Raw genomic sequence first — 24,246 nt, 5'->3', positions numbered from 1 at the left:
CAGAACAGCTCGTTGAGCTCTTTCTAAGGGAATTAAATTGGACTTCGTAATACCTCCCCAGGCTAGTAGACAATAATTTATTAAAGACTGACATAACGCTAAGTATACCAATTTCAGAGTATATATGTTGTCTGAAATGACTCTCAATAATTTCATTGTGTACATTAATTTTCTAACTCTTTTTGCGGTAATTGATATATGTTTCTTGAAATTTAAATTTTCGTCCAGTTCAATTCCAAGATACCTCAGCGAGACCACCCTGTTGATAATGTCACAATTACAGTAAGCGTTGGATGTACCATTAGGCGATAGACAGTTTTTGTGTATTTTAATATTGAACTTACTTGAAGGTGGGCGAGATACAGCTGTTTTATGGAAACACAAATACTGGGTCTTAGACGCGTTTAATGTTAGGAGATTATATATTTACATATACATTTATGTAGTGCACCGCCAATATAGTCCAGCCACTCAGACACTTGTCGAAGACCACATTCAGCCATGTACTGCGTTTCCTGCCAAGTTGGGCCATGGAATATGAGAGCAGTATCATCTGCGTAACAGATTGCGGAGAGCGGGAGATTTAGAAGATCATTAATATATATAGTAAATAAGATTGGACCCAGAATGCTCCCTTGGGGAACCCCAAAAGATACATGTATAGGATCACTTATATGATCACCAATCTTGATACATTGATTTCTATGCGACAAATAACTCTCAAACCAGTTTAGTGGCAAGCCACGTATTCCAACACACTCCAGCTTTTTGAGGAGTATAGGTGTAGAAACAGTGTCAAATGCCTTAGCAAGGTCCAGAAAAACACCTATGCAACACCTACCCTCATCGAGGTGATCAACAACAGCATCCATTAGAATGATTACAGCATCTTCAGTGGACTTTCCCTGACGAAATCCAAACTGTTTGTCATTTAGAAGGCTGTTTTGATTGAGGAATTTCTTCTTTCTTTATTTATGTAGCGGTTAACTACTGTAATGATTGATATACATACCTAAAATATCCGCTTATAGATGATGCGTTCTAAAAGTTTCGAAAAAGCTGGCAAAAGTGATATTGGACGGTAGTTAGTCGGGTCGTCTTTGCTACCTGCTTTATATATGGGAATCACCACAGCCGTTTTCCAGACCTGCGGGAAAGTCCCTGACGATATACTCAGATTAAATATTGAGGCTAACGGTTCAGCTATAAGATGTCCAATATTCTTCAAAATACTATTATTCAGACCATCAAAACCAGAGGTGTTTCCTGATTTAAGAGATTTTATTAAACACAGCACTTCATGAGAATCGGTAGGTTCCATAAAAAAAAGAGTTTTTAGGTGAATTAGTGTAGTGTACTTTACTGGCGATTGAGTCCTGTGTTTCATTTAATCTAGTCAAAATTTTATTTGCGAGGTTACTACCTGTGGAAGAGAGGCAGGTGTTACAATAATTGAGAGACTCTTTAATATTGTTTCTAGTCCTAATTAGCTCTTCGGGTAACGAGTTGCTTGATTGCCCCCCTGCACAGTTGCAGTGTTATGAGTAATGTGCCTAATAGTATTCCATAGTTTTTTTGGAGCATCCTTATTTTGGCTTATCAACTTGTTATAATAATCAGCTTTAAGTTTCCTTAGTAAGTTAATATAAAAATTTCTGTACCGTGAATAAATTAGTTTTTTTACGCTATTGTTGGGATCTTTACGCAAATTGCTGTGTAACTTATCACGATGTTTAGATATATATATATAATATATATATATATATATATATTATATATTTGGAGCGACTAACTTTCACAATCTTAGAGTGCCTCGATAAAGCATCCACGACTGTGGAGGAGAAGAGAGATACTGCCTTCTCAATATCATTTGTGTTCATCAAAGAATGCCAATTTATCAAATGAAGATCAGAATGCAGCGATTCATAGTCTACTCTAATCCTTGAACGTGTCTGAGCATTTTGTTTTTGATGCGTTAACGTAATTCCTGCCATAGTGATTTCATGATCAGTTATATCAGAGGAACAAACTATAGATTCTGCCCTGCTCTTAATTGGTACAAAAATATGATCCAGACAAGTTTTTTGGCGAGTAGCTATATCAATGCTCGATGTAAGCCCAAATTCAGCAAGTACATTTAAGTATTCGGAAACATAATTGGTATCTGTTTCTGGGCTTAATATATCTATGTTTAGGTCCCCTGTAAAGATTAGAAATGGATTGTAAGTAAGTTTTTTCAAAACTGAGCCAAGGGAATAAATAAAACGACTAGGGTTTTGGAAACTTGGAGACCTGTAAGCTGCTACTACTTGAAAACAATTTGGAGCCTCGATCACAACACAATTAGCGTCCTCTACCTCCAGTTCCGAGGAAATGTATGACCATTTATCCTTAACAAAAACCGTTATACCGCCTGATTTATTTATGTACTTTTTTGAGTTGAAAGACGTGTAACCTTTAATTTGGTTTACAGTGGAATTTTCATTTAACCAACACTCTGTAAGGACTATGACATCAAAGTCAATATTCATTCTTTTAAAAACAACCAAAAAACTATCAAAATTTTTATGAAGGCTTCTTATGTTTAAATTTAAGATTTTCAGATTATATTTACAAATTACTCGGGTGCATTCTTCCGGTAATGGTATAGTATGGCATTTTACTTTAAAAGAGTTATCAATTTCTTCAAGTAAATTCAGGGATGCCATGGAAAAATAGTAAAGAGAAAGGGTTCCAAATTATGCTTGCAGTAAGCCATAGCTAAGAACATACCAAATGCAACACCCATGTATTGAATGTATTGTATTAAAATGTATGAAAGATCTACAAATAGTTGTTCAATTCTTTGGATATATTTGGCGTCGTAGCTATTATAGGTTAATAGGTTATACTCTTATTCAATTTGCCCTTCTGCGTAACACACATATCCATTACATTTTACGTGGCATCAAACATCACAAAAGACATGAGTAGTGCGTGGTTTCAGTGGATATATTTAGATATAATATAAATATAATTCTATTTACTAAATACGAGCGAATATAATGAATTAAGGACTGAAATTCTTTGTTGTTCCGCTCATAGAAAATACAAATATCTCAATAAAATTATAGGGTCGACAACGCACAAGTGACACCCCTGGTGTTTCAGGCGTCCATAGGCTACGTTAACCGTTTACCATCAGGTGTACCGTATGCTTGTTTGCCACCTACGTAATATAAAAAAAAATACAGTTACATACATAATCACGTATAAAAAGAAAAAAAAACACAATAATAAACAAGACAAAGAGGTAATATGTCATAATTATTACAAAAAGACAACCGTAGGAAGGACAGAAGTGTAACAATGATAACAATATTGGGAGAAGTGATATTAATATACATATAAAATTTATATACACACTATCTTCACAGACATATGCCCAATACAATAGTGCATCCAACATTACAACATCAATTTGGGACCATCTATACCTACATATAAATAAAATTGGAGTGTCTGTTTGTAATATTGATATAACCGTTTTTTACTACATGCATATGAATATAAATACGGTATATACACCAAAATAACATTTTTTACAATTTTTGTCTGTCAGTCTGTTTGTTCCGGCTCATCTCTGAAATGGCTGGATCAATTTTGACGGGACTTTGTAGCAGGTAGCTGATATAATAAGGAGTAACTTAGTCTACTTTTATTTTAAAAAATATTGTATTAAAAAAAATAAAGCTAAATTCCACGCGGGCAAAGTTGCGGTAACAGCTAGTAGCAAATAAAATACAATGCGTTCCTTGTGAATTGACACGGATTATATAATATAAGTAAAAGGATAGAATAAACTTTAGAAATAAATTAATAACGCCTGAATAGAAGTCATAAATTGTAGCTGAGAACCATCTCAATCAGCAGCCAGTTTTCAGACAAAGGAACCCGTATACCAGACCATTTTTTAGGAGCTACGATGGCACACACACAGACACTTCAAACTCTTTTTTCTCCCGTTACGTCGGGGGTTTAAAAATAGATTACCTAACTAACCTAACTTAACAAATCTACAGCAACAATAATATCCACAACTGAACTCGAACTCAGTAGCTCAATATCATATTATTGAGGCATTATTCAATAAACAAAAACACACGTCATATAAATATATGTGAATAACGTTAGCATAAAAGATATAGATTCAATTGTAACACGGCAACGTGACATTTTTATATTTATTCTACGTGACAAATAATATGTACAGTCAGCTTACGAAAAACAAACACAGAACTTGTCATAATTATTTTAAACAATCATTCTTACCAATATTATAAACTAGCTGTAGCCTAGCTATATAACTAGCTTAAATTCCACGCGGACGAAGTCGCTAACTTTATTTTTCTAAAATAGAAGTAGCCTAAGTTACTCCTTATTACATCAGCTACCTGGCAAAAAAGTGCCGTCAAAATCGGTCCAGCCATTTCAGAGATTAGCCGGAACAGACAGAGAAAAATTGTAAAAAATGTTATTTTGGTGTATGTGCCCTATATACATTAGCAAGTAGTAAAAAACGGTTATTTCAATATTACAAACAGACACTCAAATTATATTTATAGGTATAGATGTGAAAGTAGTGATGTCTGTTATACTTTCACGCAAAAACTACTGAACCGATCATGAAATTTTGGACACATGTTCTTGGAGGTATTAGAATAAAAATAGGCGACATTTTAATAAATGAAAAAATTAAAAATATACCGAGCGAAGCCGCGGGTATAAGCTAGTAGGTTATAATTTTATGCGGATGAAACCGCTCATGAGTAGAAAAATGTGAATGTTTAACAATAAATTGTATTGCGTCGGACGTAGTTTTTTTATTGATGATAATGGAATGGTGCACCCGCCTACACTAATGATTTACGCTGGCGGGGCACTAGTGGAGTATAAAGTCAGGTCAGTTGTACTATTCTGTAAGCATCACTTACAAATTCGAAAGAGGAATCCGAAAGTGAGATTGACATTGATATTATGTAAAACTCGTTAGCGTCTGCAGAGGTAAAGCAGGTACTAGTGACTTTTTTAATAATATAGGCAAACTCGATAGCTCGATAGATACTTTATATATGACAAGTGATACGAGTACCTTGAGTGTAGCGATTAGTGATATGAATTGATAAAAACGCTTACAGAATACCAATATAGTTAGACCAATTTCACAAGGAATTTATCACGATGGTTACCTGGGGGAACCGCGTGGAGGTCAACCTCATTATTAACAAAATAACATAAGCTCTGCATCACTTGAGGTTAGATGGCATTGTACGTATATGTGTGTCATTAATTTTTATAGTTAACTATATATTATAATATTAGTTGTTCCCGTGGTTTTGCCTGCATGGAATTTACAGCCTATGTATATCTGTTGTATAAGCTATATTACAGGAAAGTTTAATAAAATTCGTTCAGTAGTTTTTGCGTGAAAGAGTAATAAACTAGATGTTTGTTCCATCCATACTCACAAACTTACGCATTTATATTTTAGTAAGATTATAAGAAAGTATAGTATTAATTGATAAAGTCAAAAACCTATATATATTTTCTAATGATTTTTAAACGACACTCATAATTAGTGGATATTATGAGGTAGGTAAGGTTTTTAATGTAATGAAAGAGTTCGTAATTCGTAGTCGAATTCGTAGTGTATATCATTACATATAAAACAAAGTCGCTGTCGCTGTCTGTCCGTCCTATGTTTGCTTAAGTCTTTAAAACTACGCCACGGATTTTGAAGCGAATGTTTTAATCGATAGAGTGATTCAAGAGGAACGTTTATATGTATAATACATGTATCCCCGGGAGAAGCCGGGGCGAGTAGCTAGTACTAATATAAAAGAGTTAAAGTTTGTATGTTTGAGGTAATCTCCGGTTTTAATGTCCGATTAAATTTTTTTTTTGACAATTCACACACATTGTTAAGCAAAATGTGTATATAATATATAAATACATGGATACATTTATTTTTGTAAATAAATACATATTATACATAGAAAACACAAAAAAACAATATACTATGAATACAAATGTTTTAGTCGCTTCCATCGGATAGTAAAGCGGTGTGCTAAACCACTAGACCACCGAGGCTGTCAATTTTCTATCATTGTTAGAAAGTTATAATATAAAAGGGCTACAAAAAAATGTTTTTAGAAACCAACAAACGAAAGAACGAAAAAATGATAATATATCTTTAAAAGTTCAAATAAATATGTCTATCTTATTATAAGTATTTAATTTTTTATAGAATCAAATTATTTCTAGAAATAATGCATTTATTACATCACACATCATTCAACAAATACAACTTATTATAAGTATTTAATTTTAGAATAGAATAGAATAGAATAATATTTATTACATCACACATCAGAACACAACAACATACAAATAGAATTTTGAAGAAAATTATCATATACATTAATTCATTTCGACGAACACTTTAGAAGATAACTTAGTTTTAATTAAAGAACCTCAAATATCGGGCCAGTGCGAAGCCGGGACGGTTTTGATAGTTAACATAATAATTGTAAGGCTCGTAACGTCGCCTTCCAGGTGAAAATTATATCAGCTTATCCGATTACAGACCGCTTCTTATTGAATACTGGAATTAGAAACCCGGTTTGGTATCTATGAATTTTCTAAGAAGTTTACAAGTTGGGTTTTACGCAATTACAATGATGTTTTAATGAATTCTATCGTTAGCAGCTTTGTGAGTTGTACTTTAGCGGGAATATTTTCAAATTGAATCAAATCAAATATCATATATTCATATAGGACATTTTGAACGCTTATGAACGTCAAGTTTTTCTATTAATCGGCCGGACGGCCTCGGTGATCTAGCGGTTTAGCACACCGCTTTACTTCTGATGGTCGCTATTTCAAATCTCGCATGGTGCAAACATTTGTATTCATGAGTATGATTTTTTGTATAGGTCTGGTTGTATTCTATGTATATTATGTATGTATTTATAAAAAATAAACATAAAAATCGGTCAAGCCATTACGGAAGAGTATGATAACTAACAGTGACGCGAGAAGTTTATATATAAGATATCCTTCCACACATAATACTGCGTAGAAAATTGTAATTCATTTAAATTTGATTGCAATGTATGCTCTTTAAACCATTAAGTGTAATCGAATTTGTAGGCATATCAAAATGTTCTCTTCATAGTTATAGAATTGACGTAATATCCAATTTTAGACTTGGGCACTAATTTCTGCCAGCAACAGAAATTTTAAGATGTTCTTATCGGCAAAGATTAATGAAAATCCTTTGTGTTTGGGCCTGTTGGAATTTGGAGTTCCATTGTTTCTAGTTAAAGGTAACTGCTAATTCATTAGATTTCCAGTAATCTGTCAATGTAAAGTTATGACAAAATTATATTAAGACTACTTAGTTGAATCTGCGACTCCATTCCTATACCCTTGGTATTTCGAACAACAGTAATCTGTAGCATAGGTATAGCTTATAGTAAGTTATTATAGAATAAAACAAACACAACAGGTTTAGTGAAAAATATGCAAAATTTGTTAAAAGTGTTAATGAAAAAATGCAAAGCATGCATATTGAAATCAGCATCAATATCGTTAAGCCGTTTCTGAGATTATTTCGCTTAAACACACAGACAATAATATGTATATATATTTATATATATATACAGCAAATAAACTTAGTACCCGTATGCATATTAGTTAGGAACTACCAAAATACAAGCTCTGTATAGCTTGCGACAAAATGGCGCTATGTGAATTGTCTGGGTTTAAAAATACTGGTTATATGCACAAAATTGATTTAAATATATAGCCCCACTAATTCAAATAGAGCAACTGGTTTGTCCGTCATTATTTTGGTATTCATTACTAAAGTAACTAAAGTATCTACGTACGTACTGAAGTATATATATATGGAAGTATTATATGTAAATTATTCTTATTTAGTATTGCTATGCCTTTTTTTATTTCTGTAATCCATTCTTGAGCTATCTACCATTTTCAGTCTTCTCTCCTCTGCCCAAATGTTGTTTGGAAGAGATTGCTTACACGATAAGACCGCCTTTTGTTATTGTATGTATATACCTTATTAATTATTATCTGTTTATTCTTTGTAATTTACTTCAGGTGCAATAATGCGTAAATAAAAAAAAAATTGTAGTCACTTATTCTATCTTTTTTTAGAGTATGTCAAAGATTTGTGAAACTTTTATCTATATTAATTTTGACTATATTAAATTACCGGCTGTTCCTCCATAACATGTTGAAGCAGAGTCTTGAACAGCTGGGAGGGGAGACTGCTGAGTGCATGAAGGGCTGCTAATGCCCACAATGGGCAGTCGCCATCGGAACAAAATTTGAACTTCTGCAAAAGACAAATACATACCACTAACTACACACAAAAAAGTGGCGGTTGAGGTAAGCTTTTTTGTTTCACGATTGATTGTAACTTATATATTTCTGTAAAGTTTCGTAAAGTAATTGTAGTTTTTGCGTGAAAGAGTAACAAACATCCATAATTACAAACTTTCGTATTCGTAATATTAATACGATATATATTAAATTTAGTTAATATATAATAAAATCTTCATACAAACTAAGCTATCATATAATCAATTTATTATTAAAACTCAAAATGTATGATCTAATTTCCATTTATTTCTGGATGAAAGGGATTGAGTTTCATGAGTATTTTAACTCGTATATCCTTCATGACTAACCAGATATATCTACCTACAGTCATTAACACTGTATATCTTATGTTTAAGAATGTAAGCGTGAAGATATATGTACTTACCATGATGGATAAACACAGTAATCTGTAACAACACAAGTTATAAAATTAGCATAGGAATCGTTGGTTTCAGCAATCAGACAGACAATGTATGTAGATATCGTTGTTTCGACTATCAAGTCGGAGTTTAATGCTCAGTGACCATGATTTCATAAGGCTGTATGCCTTGTATTTCTTGTGTTCAGACATAAAAGGTTATGGGTTTTGTTAATAGGTAGTATATTGTCTCTTATAGGATTTATTTACAACTAGCTATCCACCCCGGCTTCACCCGTGGGTGTACATGTATTATATATAAAATATATAAACCTTCCTCTTGAACACTCTATCTATTAAAAAAAACCTCTTCAAAATCCGTTGCATAGTTGCAAAGATTTAAGCATATATGGGGACGAACAGACAGCGACAGCGACTTTGTTTTGTACTATGAATGATACTATTTGTTTTTTCTCTTATAGGGTTTATGTACAATAACAGTTATCGTTAGGTCGATTTATCGGTTTGTTAGGTATATTATCTCTTATATGGTTCATGTACGGAACAATTTAGTGCCTGATCTGTCGGGCCGATTTGTCAGATTCTGACAAATAGACAGGTGAACTTTGTTATATCATTCGAAGGGCAAAGAAGCAGACTATTTATGTACAGAACTATTTGGTGCCTGATCTGTCGGGCCGATTTGTCAGACTCTGACAAATAGACAGGTGAACTTTGTTATATCATTCGAAGGGCAAAGAAGCAGACTATTTATGTACAGAACTATTTGGTGCCTGATCTGTCGGGCCGATTTGTCAGATTCTGACAAATAGACAGGTGAACTTTATTACATCATTCGAAGGGCAAACAAGCAGACTATTTATGTACAGAACTATTTGGTGCCTGATCTGTCGGCCTGATTTGTCAGATTCTGACAAATTGACAGATGAATTTTTTTAAGTAATTGAAATGGCAAGCTAACTGACTGCCCACCTGATGGTAAATGTTAACTGTGGCCTATATACATGAACAGCACTACGAACATCACGTTATCATGACAACCGTGACAATCATGCGTTGCCATTCCAAGGGACTAAGATATTATGCCTCTGATCCTGTAATTTTACTGTCTAATTTTGATCTCAGAACCGAATCATAACTTACAATACTAGATGTTTGGCAGCTGAAACAGGCGAACTTAACTATTTTCAATAAGTATTTTACCGTCCAGGTTTTCTATAATTTTTTTATCTAAAAATGAAGTAACTACATTCCTACAAATTTTTTTATGAGTGGTGGTTCCACTGAAAATCGGCGGCACCACCAGTGGCAGTTTACAGCGCGATATTAGGTTTTTATTCTTTTTATATTTTCCACACTGTACTATGCTATGCTGAATGAATAATTATTATTATATACTTTTTTACCTTTTATTTATGAATAAAAAAACTCAATCAATAAAAAAAATACACATACTGCCAGGTATTTGACTCATACACAAATATATACCCTTTTGTTTATTGTTAAAGTCTGTGGTCAAATTGAGAAAGATTTGTCTATAGTTTTGCTGAATGTTGAATTAATTATGATTGAATTTCGACCCCGGGGCCACCACTAGTTAAAATTACTACACATCCCACCTACAATCACAATAACTGGAATATTTTAGTATTCTACACATTAAATAAGTTTTGTTTTCAATTCTGTATAAATACCAAATTATAATTATTGCTATATCAATAAACACACGCGTCTGTACTCAAAGGGAATGTCTCTAAATAATACTTAATGCCCAATGAAATGGAGAAAAGAAATGTAAGAATGTTTGACTAATGTGACATGCGAATAGACAATTATATTTGATGTACTTTGAAGACATGTAATGAAGTATCAGTATGTATAATAAACCTACAAAGAAGCAAACATGATGATTATAATTATTGTAGGTAATAGAATTCAATGAGCTATAAACTTAGAAAATGTATCAGATATTTCACTCTGAACTAAATGCGTCCTGCGGCACTGCCTGCTCAATTTTTGACAAAAAATATAAAATAATAACCATATGTCAGGACTGTGTGAATTACATAGTGCCATCTAGTCTCAACAGCTTGTGTTATGGGTACTAGATATAAATATTTAGATATTATTTTGTAAATATAGTACATACATAATATACATAAAAAACACCCAGACTTCATCTTGTTATTAAAGAAATATTATTATTATGAAATAAACCATTAAAGGTTAACAGTACTAAAAAAACTTTCACTTACTAGGGATATTCAGAAATCAACATATGATTTATTAAAAACAATACTAGAGAGCTATATTCAGCTATGAACGTAGGTTTTATTTAAAAAAAAGAGGTATAAAATAATTGCAACAGTGCGACACAGGGTTGCGTCCCTAGTATTTCATATTGCGAGGGCATTCTTTAATACACATCATAATCTTGCAGCATCCAGGCAATACCGAAGAATACAATGTATACAATGAATAGTTCTTTTCACAACACGGTGCAGAATTCTAAATATAGACTTAAACATTTCATATTCCTTTGAAACCTAGTTGTTTTCTGCTACTATATTAGATAGTAGTTGTTCCCGCGGTTTCACCTGCGTGACATTTATAGCCTATATGTTATTCTAATGTATAAGCTATATTACTGTAAAGTTTCATCAAAATCTGTTCAGTACTTTTTGCGTGAAAGAGTTCATCCATCCATACTCACAAACTTTGCGTTTATTACTAGTCATCGCGAAAGTTTGTGAGTATGGACAGACGTTACTACTGAACGAAATAATAATAGCTCGTAATAAATAAAACAAGTAAATATTACGTAAAGAAACTAATTTAGGTTATACCAAATATTTTTTTAATATGTTAATCATCATGCCAGCGTCAGCGTTAGTCTTAGCGTCAGACACATATGATGTGTCTGACGCTAAAGAAGTGCTACATGAGCCATATCAGACATATATGTCTGACGTACGCGATTTGGTAGACGGCCACGGCAACGACAGATGTCCGACGTAAACGATTCATTTGCATTATGCTTCGAAAGCTTGGCCAGGAACTTATCAGAAACAAAACCTGAAAATTTCTTGGCTTACTACAGACAATAAATGAAATAAATGAACGTCAGATATAAGGCTTAATAGAGGCTTGTCGAGAAAAAAAATATAGGGTCATGTCAGTCATATATGTGTGACATAAAAAAATAGTGTTTTTCCGGGAATATTGGCAAAAAAAAATTTAGTGATACATAAAGTTTCTTTGATACATTTTTAACTAAATTATCTAATAAAGTTACCATGGTCCATGTGAAAAAGTTTCTGATATTATCGTGGCGATTAACGTGTTAAAGTAATTTGGGAATTACGCAACGGAACACGTTGTTATAATCGTATTGAAGAGTTATGATAATTTAGCATACATTACTTATACAGCACGCAGACCGAATGAGACTTTGTTTAAATTAGAACTGGTAACATTGGGAATTATGTAATTAAATAATGTAAAGTTTTCAGTATAGACTTCTCCCGAAATCGTGAGTGGAGTGCTATACCTGAACTTAATTAAGAAAAGGACCTACCTACATTAACAAGTTTTAGTAGCAATATATGTTAGGCTTTAATTGAGAGACACATATTACATTATACTAGCTGTCCCAGCAAACGTTGTGTTGCCTTAAAATAAAAAAAAAATTAGGGGTGGACTACCCCGAACATTTAGGGGGGATGAAAAATAGATGTTGGCCGATTCTCAGACCTACTCAATATGCTCACAAAATTTCATGAGAAGCGGTCAAGCCGTTTCGGAGGATTATGGGAACGAAAACTGTGACACGAGAATTTTATATATAAGATTATTATTATATACTAGCTGCCCCGAGCAACTTCGTTTCCATCACACTTACTTAACATTTACAATTAATTACAACAATTTACATATAATCTTTTTAAATTATAGCATATGTTTATTCTGAGCATGAACTATATTCCTGCAAAGTTTTATCAAAATCCGTTCAGTAATTTTTGCATGAAATAGTAACAAACATCCATACTCATAAACGTTTGTAATATTACTAGCTACTCACCCCGGCTTTGCACGGGTGTGTATTATATAAATCTTTCTCTGGAATCAATCTATCTGTTAAAAAAACAATTTTAAAATCCGTTGCGTAGTTTTAAAGATTTAAGCATACATAAGAATGGACAGACGGCGACAGCGACTTTATTTTATACTAGTTAATGATGATTAGGACATGGTCAATATAAGTTTTTTACTTAAGCAATAGTTGGAAATCGTACTATAATACAAAGCGAATCCTGTAAGAATAGGAAATGCGAAAATCAATATAATGGTGGAACAATGGGGAACGGCTAACGAAGGATTCTATTGTCATTTCCTGGCCCATTCCAAAAAATATAAACATGATCATACTATACCATACATATGAATAAATCTATTTATTCCAATATTCTAATTTATGTACGAACTCTAATTTAAAAAAAATCTATGTCAGATATATTTTTATACAAAGTCCATAATCTTTATCATTATATAATATAAAATAAAGTCGCTGTCGCTGTCTGTCCGTCCCTATGTATGCTTAAATCTTTAAAACTACGCAACGGATTTTGAAGAGGTTATTTTTAACAGATACAGTGATTCAATAGGAAGGTTTATATATATAATACACGTATACACCCGTGCGAAGCCGGGGCGAGTAGCTAGTATAGTATAAAATGAAGTCGCTTTCGCTGTCTGTTCGCTTAAATCTTTTAAACTACGCAATGAATTTTAATGCAGTTTTCAGCGGTAGGATGGTGATTCAAGAGGAAGTTTTATATGTATAATACTTGTACACGCGTGCGTAGCCTGGACGGGTATCTAGTTCAATATAATTTAATACTGACTGTGTTACTTTTTTCATACATGTAATTTTATTATAAATAATAAAAATTAAATTCAGGTTGCCAACATTTTTATGCGTTCATAAGTTTATACAACGGGCTACGACGTCTTACCAAGTAATCTCGTAGCTCTCGTAGCACTGTGCTACGCCGTAGCAAAACCTACACTACGATAGAGAGATATCGGTGAATTCCTTTTCCCCCTTACATAAGATAGTACGTGTACAGAAATATGAATACGCTTTATAAACCTACTTTATATCAAATAGAATAGAATAGAAAATTATTTATTCAAATAAACTTAAATTTAAGCACTTTTGAATAGTCTAGTCTAACTCTTTTTTATAATCTACAGCTTTTTCGGAAAGCTGTCTCATCATAAGACCGAGCAATACGAAACTTGTTTATTGCTGTTTTAAATAATTGTTGTAATATTATTTATAAATTCAAAATTTGTTAATACACTATTTTTATTTATTGGGTTGTTTGGGCTATTGTCAGATGTTTGTAGCACCTGTAGCACTGCGACCTACAAAGATCTATTGTGCTCGCCCTTCAAATACACTACATTAATACTAATTTATTAGAGTCAAAATTTTAAATACACAAGTGCATTATCCTTTTCATTTCAGTTATCGTCCTGATTTGAAAGAACGAAATAAAATATTATTTCCCCTTAGTGTGTGACCTGTCCACTTCCACTTCAACCTTTTTATTTTAGTTGTAACTTCATCCCAACCTGTGATAACTCCACCACCCCTCTCTTTCTACTACTAGAAACACATGGAAAACGCTGGAGGAGGCATTTGTGTCTAAAGGACACGTTGACTCAGAGACTGATGTGCAGAATTGGAAGTAAAATAAAACGTATATATAACTAATATTTCTTTTATATTTTAATCTTTTCAAATATTATGTTAGATTGGATAATTTTGTGTCAATTAATAAAGGCTTTGAATTTGAATTGAATTGAATTGAATAAAATATTATATTGCTACTACTTTTTACGAAAATTGCGTGGATGGAGGAGTATGAAATTTCGCACATTTATATAGTAGTTTATATACTGAAGGAGTAATCATATATTTTTTTAATTATACATATAAAATACTTTATAATGAATAATAATATTACACACACTATCGTGTATGATACCCACATGCATAGAAGTATAGTCTTTGACGATGGAACTTTAATAATGTTCAAACTTATAATTTTAATAAATTACGGTCGCACCTCTGCGCGGCCACCATCACAGTATTTCTAAATATCACCTTCTCTCGTTTACTTAATATTATTTTTCCGAATAAATAAATAAATGAGCCAATTATTTCTCTAAAAGAAGTCTATAACGTAGCCAAGTCCAAATAACGGGACATGAAAGTTGATAGTAGATAGTCATAATGATGATACCTCATCATGTGATACACAATACGGCTGGACAAAAACTAGAGGTGTGAATCGATAAATATGTAACAGATCATACCCTTACCACACTGTGATATGGTTATCTATATATATATTTCGTATCTACAATATAAATAAAATATATAACACGACAAAATAAATACCACATAGGTTAGATAGTAAAAAAACTAATCTAAATTACTGACCCTCTTTGAGAAGGTCAAAATTGACAAGCACTTTGTCTATTACGGCGGTGTTTTCATTCAATCAACCGATCACTTGGACCCAGGTGGCGGGTGCCGTCAAAACAGACTACTCCTCTATTACTGCAACTTTTAATTTCTAGAAGTGCTCAATATAGGGTTGTGAAACAATAATCGATTATGGAAGAGTCGATTTTGTTTCACGGACCATTTATTTCAAGAGACCTGTCTAAAAAACACAAGATTAAGTGATAACATAACCTCAAAAAAAAACAACACACTCACAGGATGAGAGACACAAAAAATAGAAGACCCTATAAAATCGTTTTTTAAAAAATATGATACATTAGTAAATTACTTTAATTTTAATCGATTATTATGTTAGCAAAAACAATCGATTAAATAATATTTTTTGCTATGCAAATGTCACATCCCTATTTTTATATTGAAGTAGATAGATAACATTCGACCTAGATCTTCTCGATTACAATGGTGTAAAGGAATAGTACATAGCCTTAGTTCCGATGGTCGTCGTTTCGATTCTGGATTGGCAATTGTAATTATGAGTACGATTGCTTTTCTGCTGATATTATTATTTTTTGCTGATATTAATTTTCGATGATCGCGGAATCTATGGCATATGAATCAATTGGTAATATTTCATATTTTATAGTATTCTTCATATTAATTCGTTCTTCTATATATGTACTATTACTGTGCCCTGGTTTCACCCGCGAAAAATTTATAACCAATGTATCATTCGTTCCATAAATAATGTATAAGCTATGTTACTGTAAAGTTGCATTAAAATCGATTCAGTAGTTTTTACGTGAAAGAGTAACATACATATCCATCCACGCTCACGTACATCCGCATTTATAATATTAGTAGGAAATAAGATATTAACAATTTCGTGTCACGATATTTGCTAAGCATAAACTTCGAAACTACTTAACCAACTTTTGTGAAAGTCTCACTGTATGTAATTTGCTCCAACTTAAAAGATATTTTTGGTTGGATAGTTTTGATCCCGATAAGTAACGCCCAATATTGTTTTATTTGACGGCCTCAGAGGTCTAGCGGTTTAGCACATCGCTTTACCACAGATAACATAATATTACATACAGATACCCCATCCCATACAAGAAAATGGTTCCTTCCTAACTCGGGCTATTCTTCGGGCTATTTTATTTCGCCACCGTAGCCGCTAGATGTCGCTAGATCTGAAGCAGTTCGGATTACTAGTGGGTGCTTAGTAACAAAGCATGAAAATAGATGGCAGTGAATTCAGTCTACATGACATCTGTTTTGCAAAGATATGTATATAATATATGTAGGTAACTGTATCGTGTACCTCATTAGGGACGATTCAAGATTCAATGTAAATGTGTAGGTATAATATCGTTAGCCGACACTGCAGATATGGCTTATGTGCCAATGTATATACCTATTGTGTTATGGTATTTTACATTCCATGCCTATTTTTTTTGATATGTTGTAACGCGTCTGTCATACGTATAGCCTGATTTTGATACGTTTATACTCGTACGTATCAAAATCGGGCTATACGATTTTTTATTTCAATCGTTATATGTATGAGACTGATTTTAGCTACAATTAATTTACTGGTATATACCTCATGTATTCTACGATGTACCCCTCTTTTACCTAATGAGAATTCCGCTATATCTTATATATAAATTTTGTATCACAGTGTTAGTTGCCATATTTCTCCCACATTTTGATGAAATTTGATATGTATACTTCCCAGGTCTGAGGTAGGGTTGTTATCTAATACCCCTAAGTCATAGGGGTGGCCTACCCCGAAAAAATATTTTTTTGTATTATGGACAATTTTTTATTTATTTATAATGTTACATTGAAAATACATACACGCCTAAATTTTCACCCGTCTTTCACCAACCCCTATTTTTAATAGCGATATTCTTACAAATATTATAATGCTTCTCAGTCTGTCTGTTTGTCTCGCTTTCACGCCAAAACTACTGAACTGATTTAATTGAAATTTGGTAGACAGATAATGTAGACCCTGAGAAAGGCTACTTTTTAATGCGAAAAAGTATTGAAAGGGGAAATGAAAGGCTATATGAGGATATCGTAATTTTTAAAGTCAGATCTTGTAAGATTAAGTGAACAGGGTCGGTCTAGGTTTTTCATTATTAGAAATGTGTAACGGGGTAACACGTTATTTAGTGCGAAATTGTGTATATTACAATAAAATTTAACGAGAAAATATTATAATGATATCACTGGGACACTCATTGCCTTACTACTATATCGTCCGTTAGTCGCGAACTTTCTGGAAACACGAGAGGCGCTATCCTATTGGTCGGTCGGCGCGGTTACCGCGCGTAGATGAGTAGATGAAGTACTTAGACGAGTCTCACGGCGCCGCAGCGTAAGTACTTACTATACATACGTAGTATACATATGGGTATTACAAATGTTTTTATTACTAGTAATATTACTCTGTTATCTAAGCAAGTAATGTGTGCTTATTTTGAACTTGATAACATTCTGAATTACTCGTATATCTTTCAATATCTTTAGCGGTATAAACCAGGTTATGTACTACTACTAGTATTGTTAGTGAGGGATAAAGTTGATGAACAAAAATAAAACAATATTCGTATTAAAAATATATTCATCTAATATTTTTGGCATTATTTTTAAGTTTCTTCCAAATATAAGGGGTCTGACATTGTTATGTACCTACATTAAAAAATACTTTTTGAAATGTATGAAAGAAACGTATTGTATGAAATTTTTGAAATGTGTGAAATGTATGCACCTATATATTTTTGAAATGTATGAAAGAAATGTATTGTATGAAATTTTTGAAATGTATGAAATGTAAGGACCTACTTTAAAAGATAATTTTTGACATGTATGAAATGTATGAAAGAAATGTATGTACCTACATAAAAAGTTCATTTTTGAAATGTATGAAATGTATGAAAGAAATGTATGTACCTACATTAAAATATAATTTTTGAAATGTATGAGATGTATGAAAACAATGTATGTACCTACATAAAAAGTTCATTTTTGAAATGTATGAAATGTATGAAAGAAATGTATGTACCTACATTAAAAGATAATTTTTGACATGTATGAAATGTATGAAAGAAATGTATGTACCTACATTAAAAGATAATTTTTGACATGTATGAAAGTAATGTATGTACCTACATTAAAATATAATTTTTGAAATGTATGAGATGTATGAAAGAAATGTATGTACCTACATAAAAAGTTCATTTTTGAAATGTATGAAATGTATGAAAGAAATGTATGTACATTAAAATATAATTTTTGAAATGTATGAGATGTATGAAAACAATGTATGTACCTACATAAAAAGTTCATTTTTGAAATGTATGAAATGTATGAAATAAATGTTGTACCTACATTAAAAGATATTTGTATGAAATGTATGAAAGAAATGTATGTACCTACATTAAAAGATAATTTTTGACATGTATGAAATGTATGAAAGAAATGTTTGTACCTACATTAAAATATAATTTTTGAAATGTATGCACCGTACAATAACAATACACGTTAAACATCATACCACAGAGTCATACGCAAGTTAAAAACAAACTGCTATGATATTATGAGAAAGGAAAATAAACTTTATGGTATTCGAGTTAGGGTCGATTTCTCTCTTTTTTTAAAACTTTTTAATCTTACCAGTTGCCAGTATTCGAAGACAGCTACGATTCGTACTCGATATTTTAAATTATTATGTAATCGATTTTTCAGTACAAATGTAAATAACCAACGACACTAATAATGTACTACTATATTCCGTTCTTTGAAACGGAATACTGCTATACTTAATACAAAATAATGAAAATTTACTGTTCACAACGACTCATTAAAAGCATCATCGAATAATGCGCTGTAATAAAATCCTGTTATCGATTATTAAAAAAAATCGATAATACATGTATTTATTTTTAATATGACAACACTTCATACATAAGTATTATTGGAAATAGTATTATTTGCTTGTTCGGCTATTTTTAATTTACTTAAACTTTTTTTATATGTTTAATTTACAATAATAATATATTAAGTGCTTATTATTGGAAAATATAAAAAAGACATTTAATTAGGCCGATACAAATGACAACAATGCCATCTATGAAAGCATTTTGAAAATATTGAGCCCCGTATTAGCACTGATTAAAGTGTAATTAAGTACTGGAAAATAACAAAATGAGTAAATATATGAAAATTACTTTTCTAAACGCATTATTTCATTTTAACATGTATATATATTTTTTTAAAAATGGATTAAACTATTTTGAAAACACAGTTTTGTTTTTTAAAACGTTTGCAAAACTATGAAGAATTCCATCGATACCAATCACGCCATCTATATGCAACTTTTAGCAATAATAATGGCTATTTCCTCATTGAGTGCCACTGGCTTTACTACGGATCGTCGCGGGTTCGATTCCTCGCACGGTGAAACACTTGTATTTTTGTATGAGTACGATTGCTTGTATCGGTCTGAGTGTTTTCTATATATATTTTGTTGTATTTACAAAATATCTATCTAATATTTATATCAGTTGTCTAGTACGCATAACACTTGCTCTGCTTACCGTGGGACTAGATGACGCTGTGTTATTGGTCCAGTGGTTTTTATTATTATTTAGAATAATAAGGATTGCGCAAAAGATGTTGACGAGTTAGCTATGTGTAGTTTTTATTTATAGTCCATTGTACAAGCTTTACTTTGTAGAATAGAAATATTCTCCATTTGAATAAACTTAATGTACTTTTGAATAGTCACATTTTTTATTCTACCGCTCATTCCGAACGCAGACTCATCATAAGAAGAACAGTTGGTAAAGTAATTTTAATGGAAAAGTAAATGCAATGGTACTCAATTTTGTTACCAAAATTGTCATTTTTTATTTTTATTTATTTAACTTCAATGCACAAAAATAATGTGGACTTAACACAGGAGTGGGGCAGAGAAAAATTGTTGGTGGTGAACTAATATAAATGAGAAATGTAAAAAAAATAAATACATAAGGTAAAATATATATAAATTTCTATAAAAAATAATATTCCTTTTTTTTATAGAATTAATATTTTAGACAGTCGAAAATCATTTCAGAATTACTAAAATATCGCGTAAACAGATCAGTCAAATGAACATGAAACAGATCACATACAGAATAACAGCGCTGTGACAGTTAAGCTGTCACAGCATATGCTGAGTGTGGACCATACTGCCAAATAACGTACAAGTATAATTTTATGCAGTTTTATGGCAATTCTATAAATTCGGGTTATTAGTTAGTAGTAGACAATAAATTATTATCTTTCTTTCATTCTTCTTTCAAATTGAATTTTTCTCTATTTTGAAAGCGCTTGTATATAAACATGTTTTATATGTGGCTTACATCAACAAAATCAAACTCAAATCAAATATGTGTCAACCAAAAAATGAGGGTTACCCGGAATTTTCAACAGTCCTGATATAGTTTGCAAAGTTGGGGTATTATATTGCCATTACTAGTCGAGACTCGAGATAATCTGTTAACATTGTAAAAAAATAATACACACTAGCTATATGCCGCGGTCCTGCTGTTCATAAACCTTTTTAATGTATTTAAAGTTTATTTTATTTAAAATTCTTTAGATATCAACTTATCTACTGTTAGCTTTAAAATATTTATCCAAATAAATTATTTTACAACACCTGCCCGCTGTAATCGCTGCTAATGTAGTATTCTATAGATGATAAAAAATTAAAAACCACTCAAGTATTTGTAGGTTTAGTTCTCCCTGAATGGAGGTACACTTGAAAGGTAGTCGACTTTTAAAAAGTCGTACGCGATCTTTCGGTTATAGGGCATGAATTGGCAGTGAAGAAACTGGATCTCAGTTTTCTAAAATGCCAATGTATAACTAGTGGTCTGGGTTTTAATGTATGTTCTGTACATATTCGGAAAAGTAAGTATTTATGAAAGTTTATTGTAAGCTATTTCGGTTGTAGGGTGCAATTATGCAAGAAAATTATCCTATAAGAGTCATGACATCTTAGTGCTCTAGAATTGCAACGCATGAGTGGTATCGCTGGTGTCACATATCATAACATGTTGCCCGTATTTATAGAGAACACGGTTACCATTTACCATCAGGTGGGGCGTAAGCTTATTTACGTAAAAGTATTTTATTTAAAGTATAATAATAACCAATTTTCCTCTTTATACTCGCATTTCTTCTTCGATTACTGTAATTTGTGTAAATTAGAATAAAAATAACCCAATGTCAATATATGAGTTAGGTTAAGTATCTTTATACAATCGTATTTCACAACAAAATCGACTTTAATATAGTGCAATATGATCTTAATTTGATTACATGAAATTCAGCATCTTATAAATTAATAAGCAGTTCATTTATAAACACATTTTAGAGAAATTTGATCTGAAAAACGAATTTAAAGGTACGCTGTATCGAACCAAATATCTTACTGATATTACAACACGAAATATTATATAGCTACAAACGCGAAAGTTAGTGAGTATGGATAGATATTTGTTACTCTTTCACGCAAAAGTCACTTAACGGACTTTGATGAAACTTTGCAGTAATGTAGCTTATACATTAGAATGTGTATGTGTTATAGGTTATAAATTTCAAACGGGTGAAATCGCGGGTTCAGCTAGTAAGAAATAAATCAAACAGTAGGTTTTTATCCTATATTGGCCAACAGATAAATAAATATTATATATCTTGCTTTGAAGTAATATAATTATGTTTTCAACTTAATTCCAATTTAGTTTCTCCTAAGAATGTACACAAAACAAATGTTAGACATCCCTAATTATACAGACATACAGAGGAAATAAATGCCATATGTTACTTGTCATTGCTTGTTTCCTAATATTGTAGGGGAGGAAAATGGCGTATATATAAAGAAAGAAGAAAGAAAGAAAATATACACTCGTTCTCTCGAATCTATCTTGTCAGACATCAACATTTAACAATTTTCATTACAAATAATTACTCAATAATAATAAATAAATAAACATACAAATAACGAGCGCCATCTAGTCTCAAAGTAAGCAAAACTTGTACTACGAGTATGTTCATACTAGTCTAGCCAACTGATATAAATACATAGTTACTTTGTTGTAAATACTATGTATGTATTTTAAAAAAAGTAATCACAATATACTTAGAATACAATACATTAACGACAACATACATAGAATACACCTAGCCTAATACAAACAAACATGCTCATGAATACAAATGTTTGTACCGTGCAAAGAATCGAACATGCTACTATCGGTAGTAAGTCGGTGTGCTAAACTGCTACACCATCGGCCGTCAAACATACATTTAGTTATGTTAAAGTATTTAGTTAAAACAAGAATGTTTCTAATACAAATGTGTAATACTATGCATGCTACGTCCTGTATTGGTCTCGATGATGATGCTTTTCCGCCAATTGTAGGATGAATTGACAAACATACACGTAAACAATAATAGTTATATGGTTATACGTTGCGACTTAGGTGTTTATTACTCCACCTCACAGAGGCAAGGCAATGAAGTTCGATATATGATGGTGGTCACTCTATACTGCCAAATTTGATTATTATATTACTGTCTCAGACACCAGCACCTCACAACAAATCGATTCAAATAATAAATTTAAGTATTTTATTATAAAGAATACTACACGTATTGTTGCCATCATGTTTGTGAGGAGAAATAAATAAATCCTATTATTATTATATGATTAAAAATGATTATATTATTGTAAGTTAGCCCATCCATGCAAATGGTAATTTATCATGATGGTTTCCAGCGGTATCCGCATGGAGGTTAACCTGATATGCTATATAGCTATGGGGTTATTAATCCAGATTACTAATATTCCCCTTCCCTCCTATATACATATACTCACGACTGCGATCCATTATGGAGTACCTAGTACTAAACAATCTCCTAAGTTGTGTTGAAGCTTGACATGTCTACATTTGGCTGAGAATATTTGATTCCGATATGGTGAGGGATGAACCAACTACTGCCTCTCGTATTAAACCCTATTTTTGTTATCGGTGTTTACCATCACCGGAGAGTTAGTCAGAAATTTAAATTGACTTTGGACTTGCGACATTTGAGGTAGTAAACCACTAGGAAGGACCATTATTAGTTAAACTATTTTCTTAAAGTACAATATTGTTTGTTATAAAAACGGACAACTTAGAAGCGACACTGGTGCAACATAACTACAACATATGAATACAAAATAATTGAACATCAAGAGACATTTCGTCCTACGTCGTAGGACTCAATGTCCTATTGCAATTCAACAGTTGGTCGCCCCACAAGAGGACAGTCTGCAAAAAAGTCACGATCGAAAACACTAAGCAAAGAAAAAATTTGTCATTTAAATAGCCCGTCAGACATTGCCACCAGCAATTATTCAGCTGGGAATAATACAGATACCCATGATATAGAGTCTCATTACATTCTAATCTATAAAAAAGAGGAGAGACGTCTATCTTCATTCAAATCGTTCATTGGAGGGAAAGCGATTGTTTAAAAACATTGTCCTTCCAAATTTGAATTTAAAATGAATCTGTATTATTGTAAACATGTACAACATTTATTTGAAAAGAATACGAATTGAGTTTCTTGTCAGGTCTTCTCGTCTCGATATCATTATCTCGAATACCGAACTCACAGACTGGTAGATTTGACATATTATAAGAGTCTGTAATAGACCTACATGAATAAAGATATATTGAATTTGAATTGCTAGCAAGGTACCACGTCAGATTGACCTCCACGCAGTCCTGCTGGAAACCATCGTGATAAAATCCATGGTGAATTTACC

At 32.1% G+C, this 24,246-nt stretch overlaps 1 protein-coding gene across 1 annotated transcript in view; it reads right to left on the bottom strand.

Annotated features, from left to right (window-relative positions):
• Positions 1-24,246, bottom strand: part of LOC131852143 (putative peptidyl-prolyl cis-trans isomerase dodo) — a 41,735-nt gene that overhangs the window by 3,211 nt on the left and 14,278 nt on the right. The window contains exons 2-3 of the mRNA XM_059202784.1: positions 8,834-8,855; positions 8,279-8,401 (exon numbers count right to left, since the gene is read on the bottom strand). Coding sequence (XP_059058767.1) covers positions 8,279-8,401; positions 8,834-8,836 — 126 coding nt within the window. The 5' untranslated portion in view covers positions 8,837-8,855. The remainder of the gene's footprint in view (positions 1-8,278; positions 8,402-8,833; positions 8,856-24,246) is intronic.

This window comes from Achroia grisella, unplaced genomic scaffold (genome assembly GCF_030625045.1).
Source record: "Achroia grisella isolate CSIRO2021 unplaced genomic scaffold, CSIRO_AGI_Agris_v1 utg840, whole genome shotgun sequence".
NCBI classification, from domain to species: domain Eukaryota; kingdom Metazoa; phylum Arthropoda; class Insecta; order Lepidoptera; family Pyralidae; genus Achroia; species Achroia grisella.
Note: the sequence above shows the minus strand (reverse complement) of the source record. Positions and strands in the feature narration are given on the sequence as shown.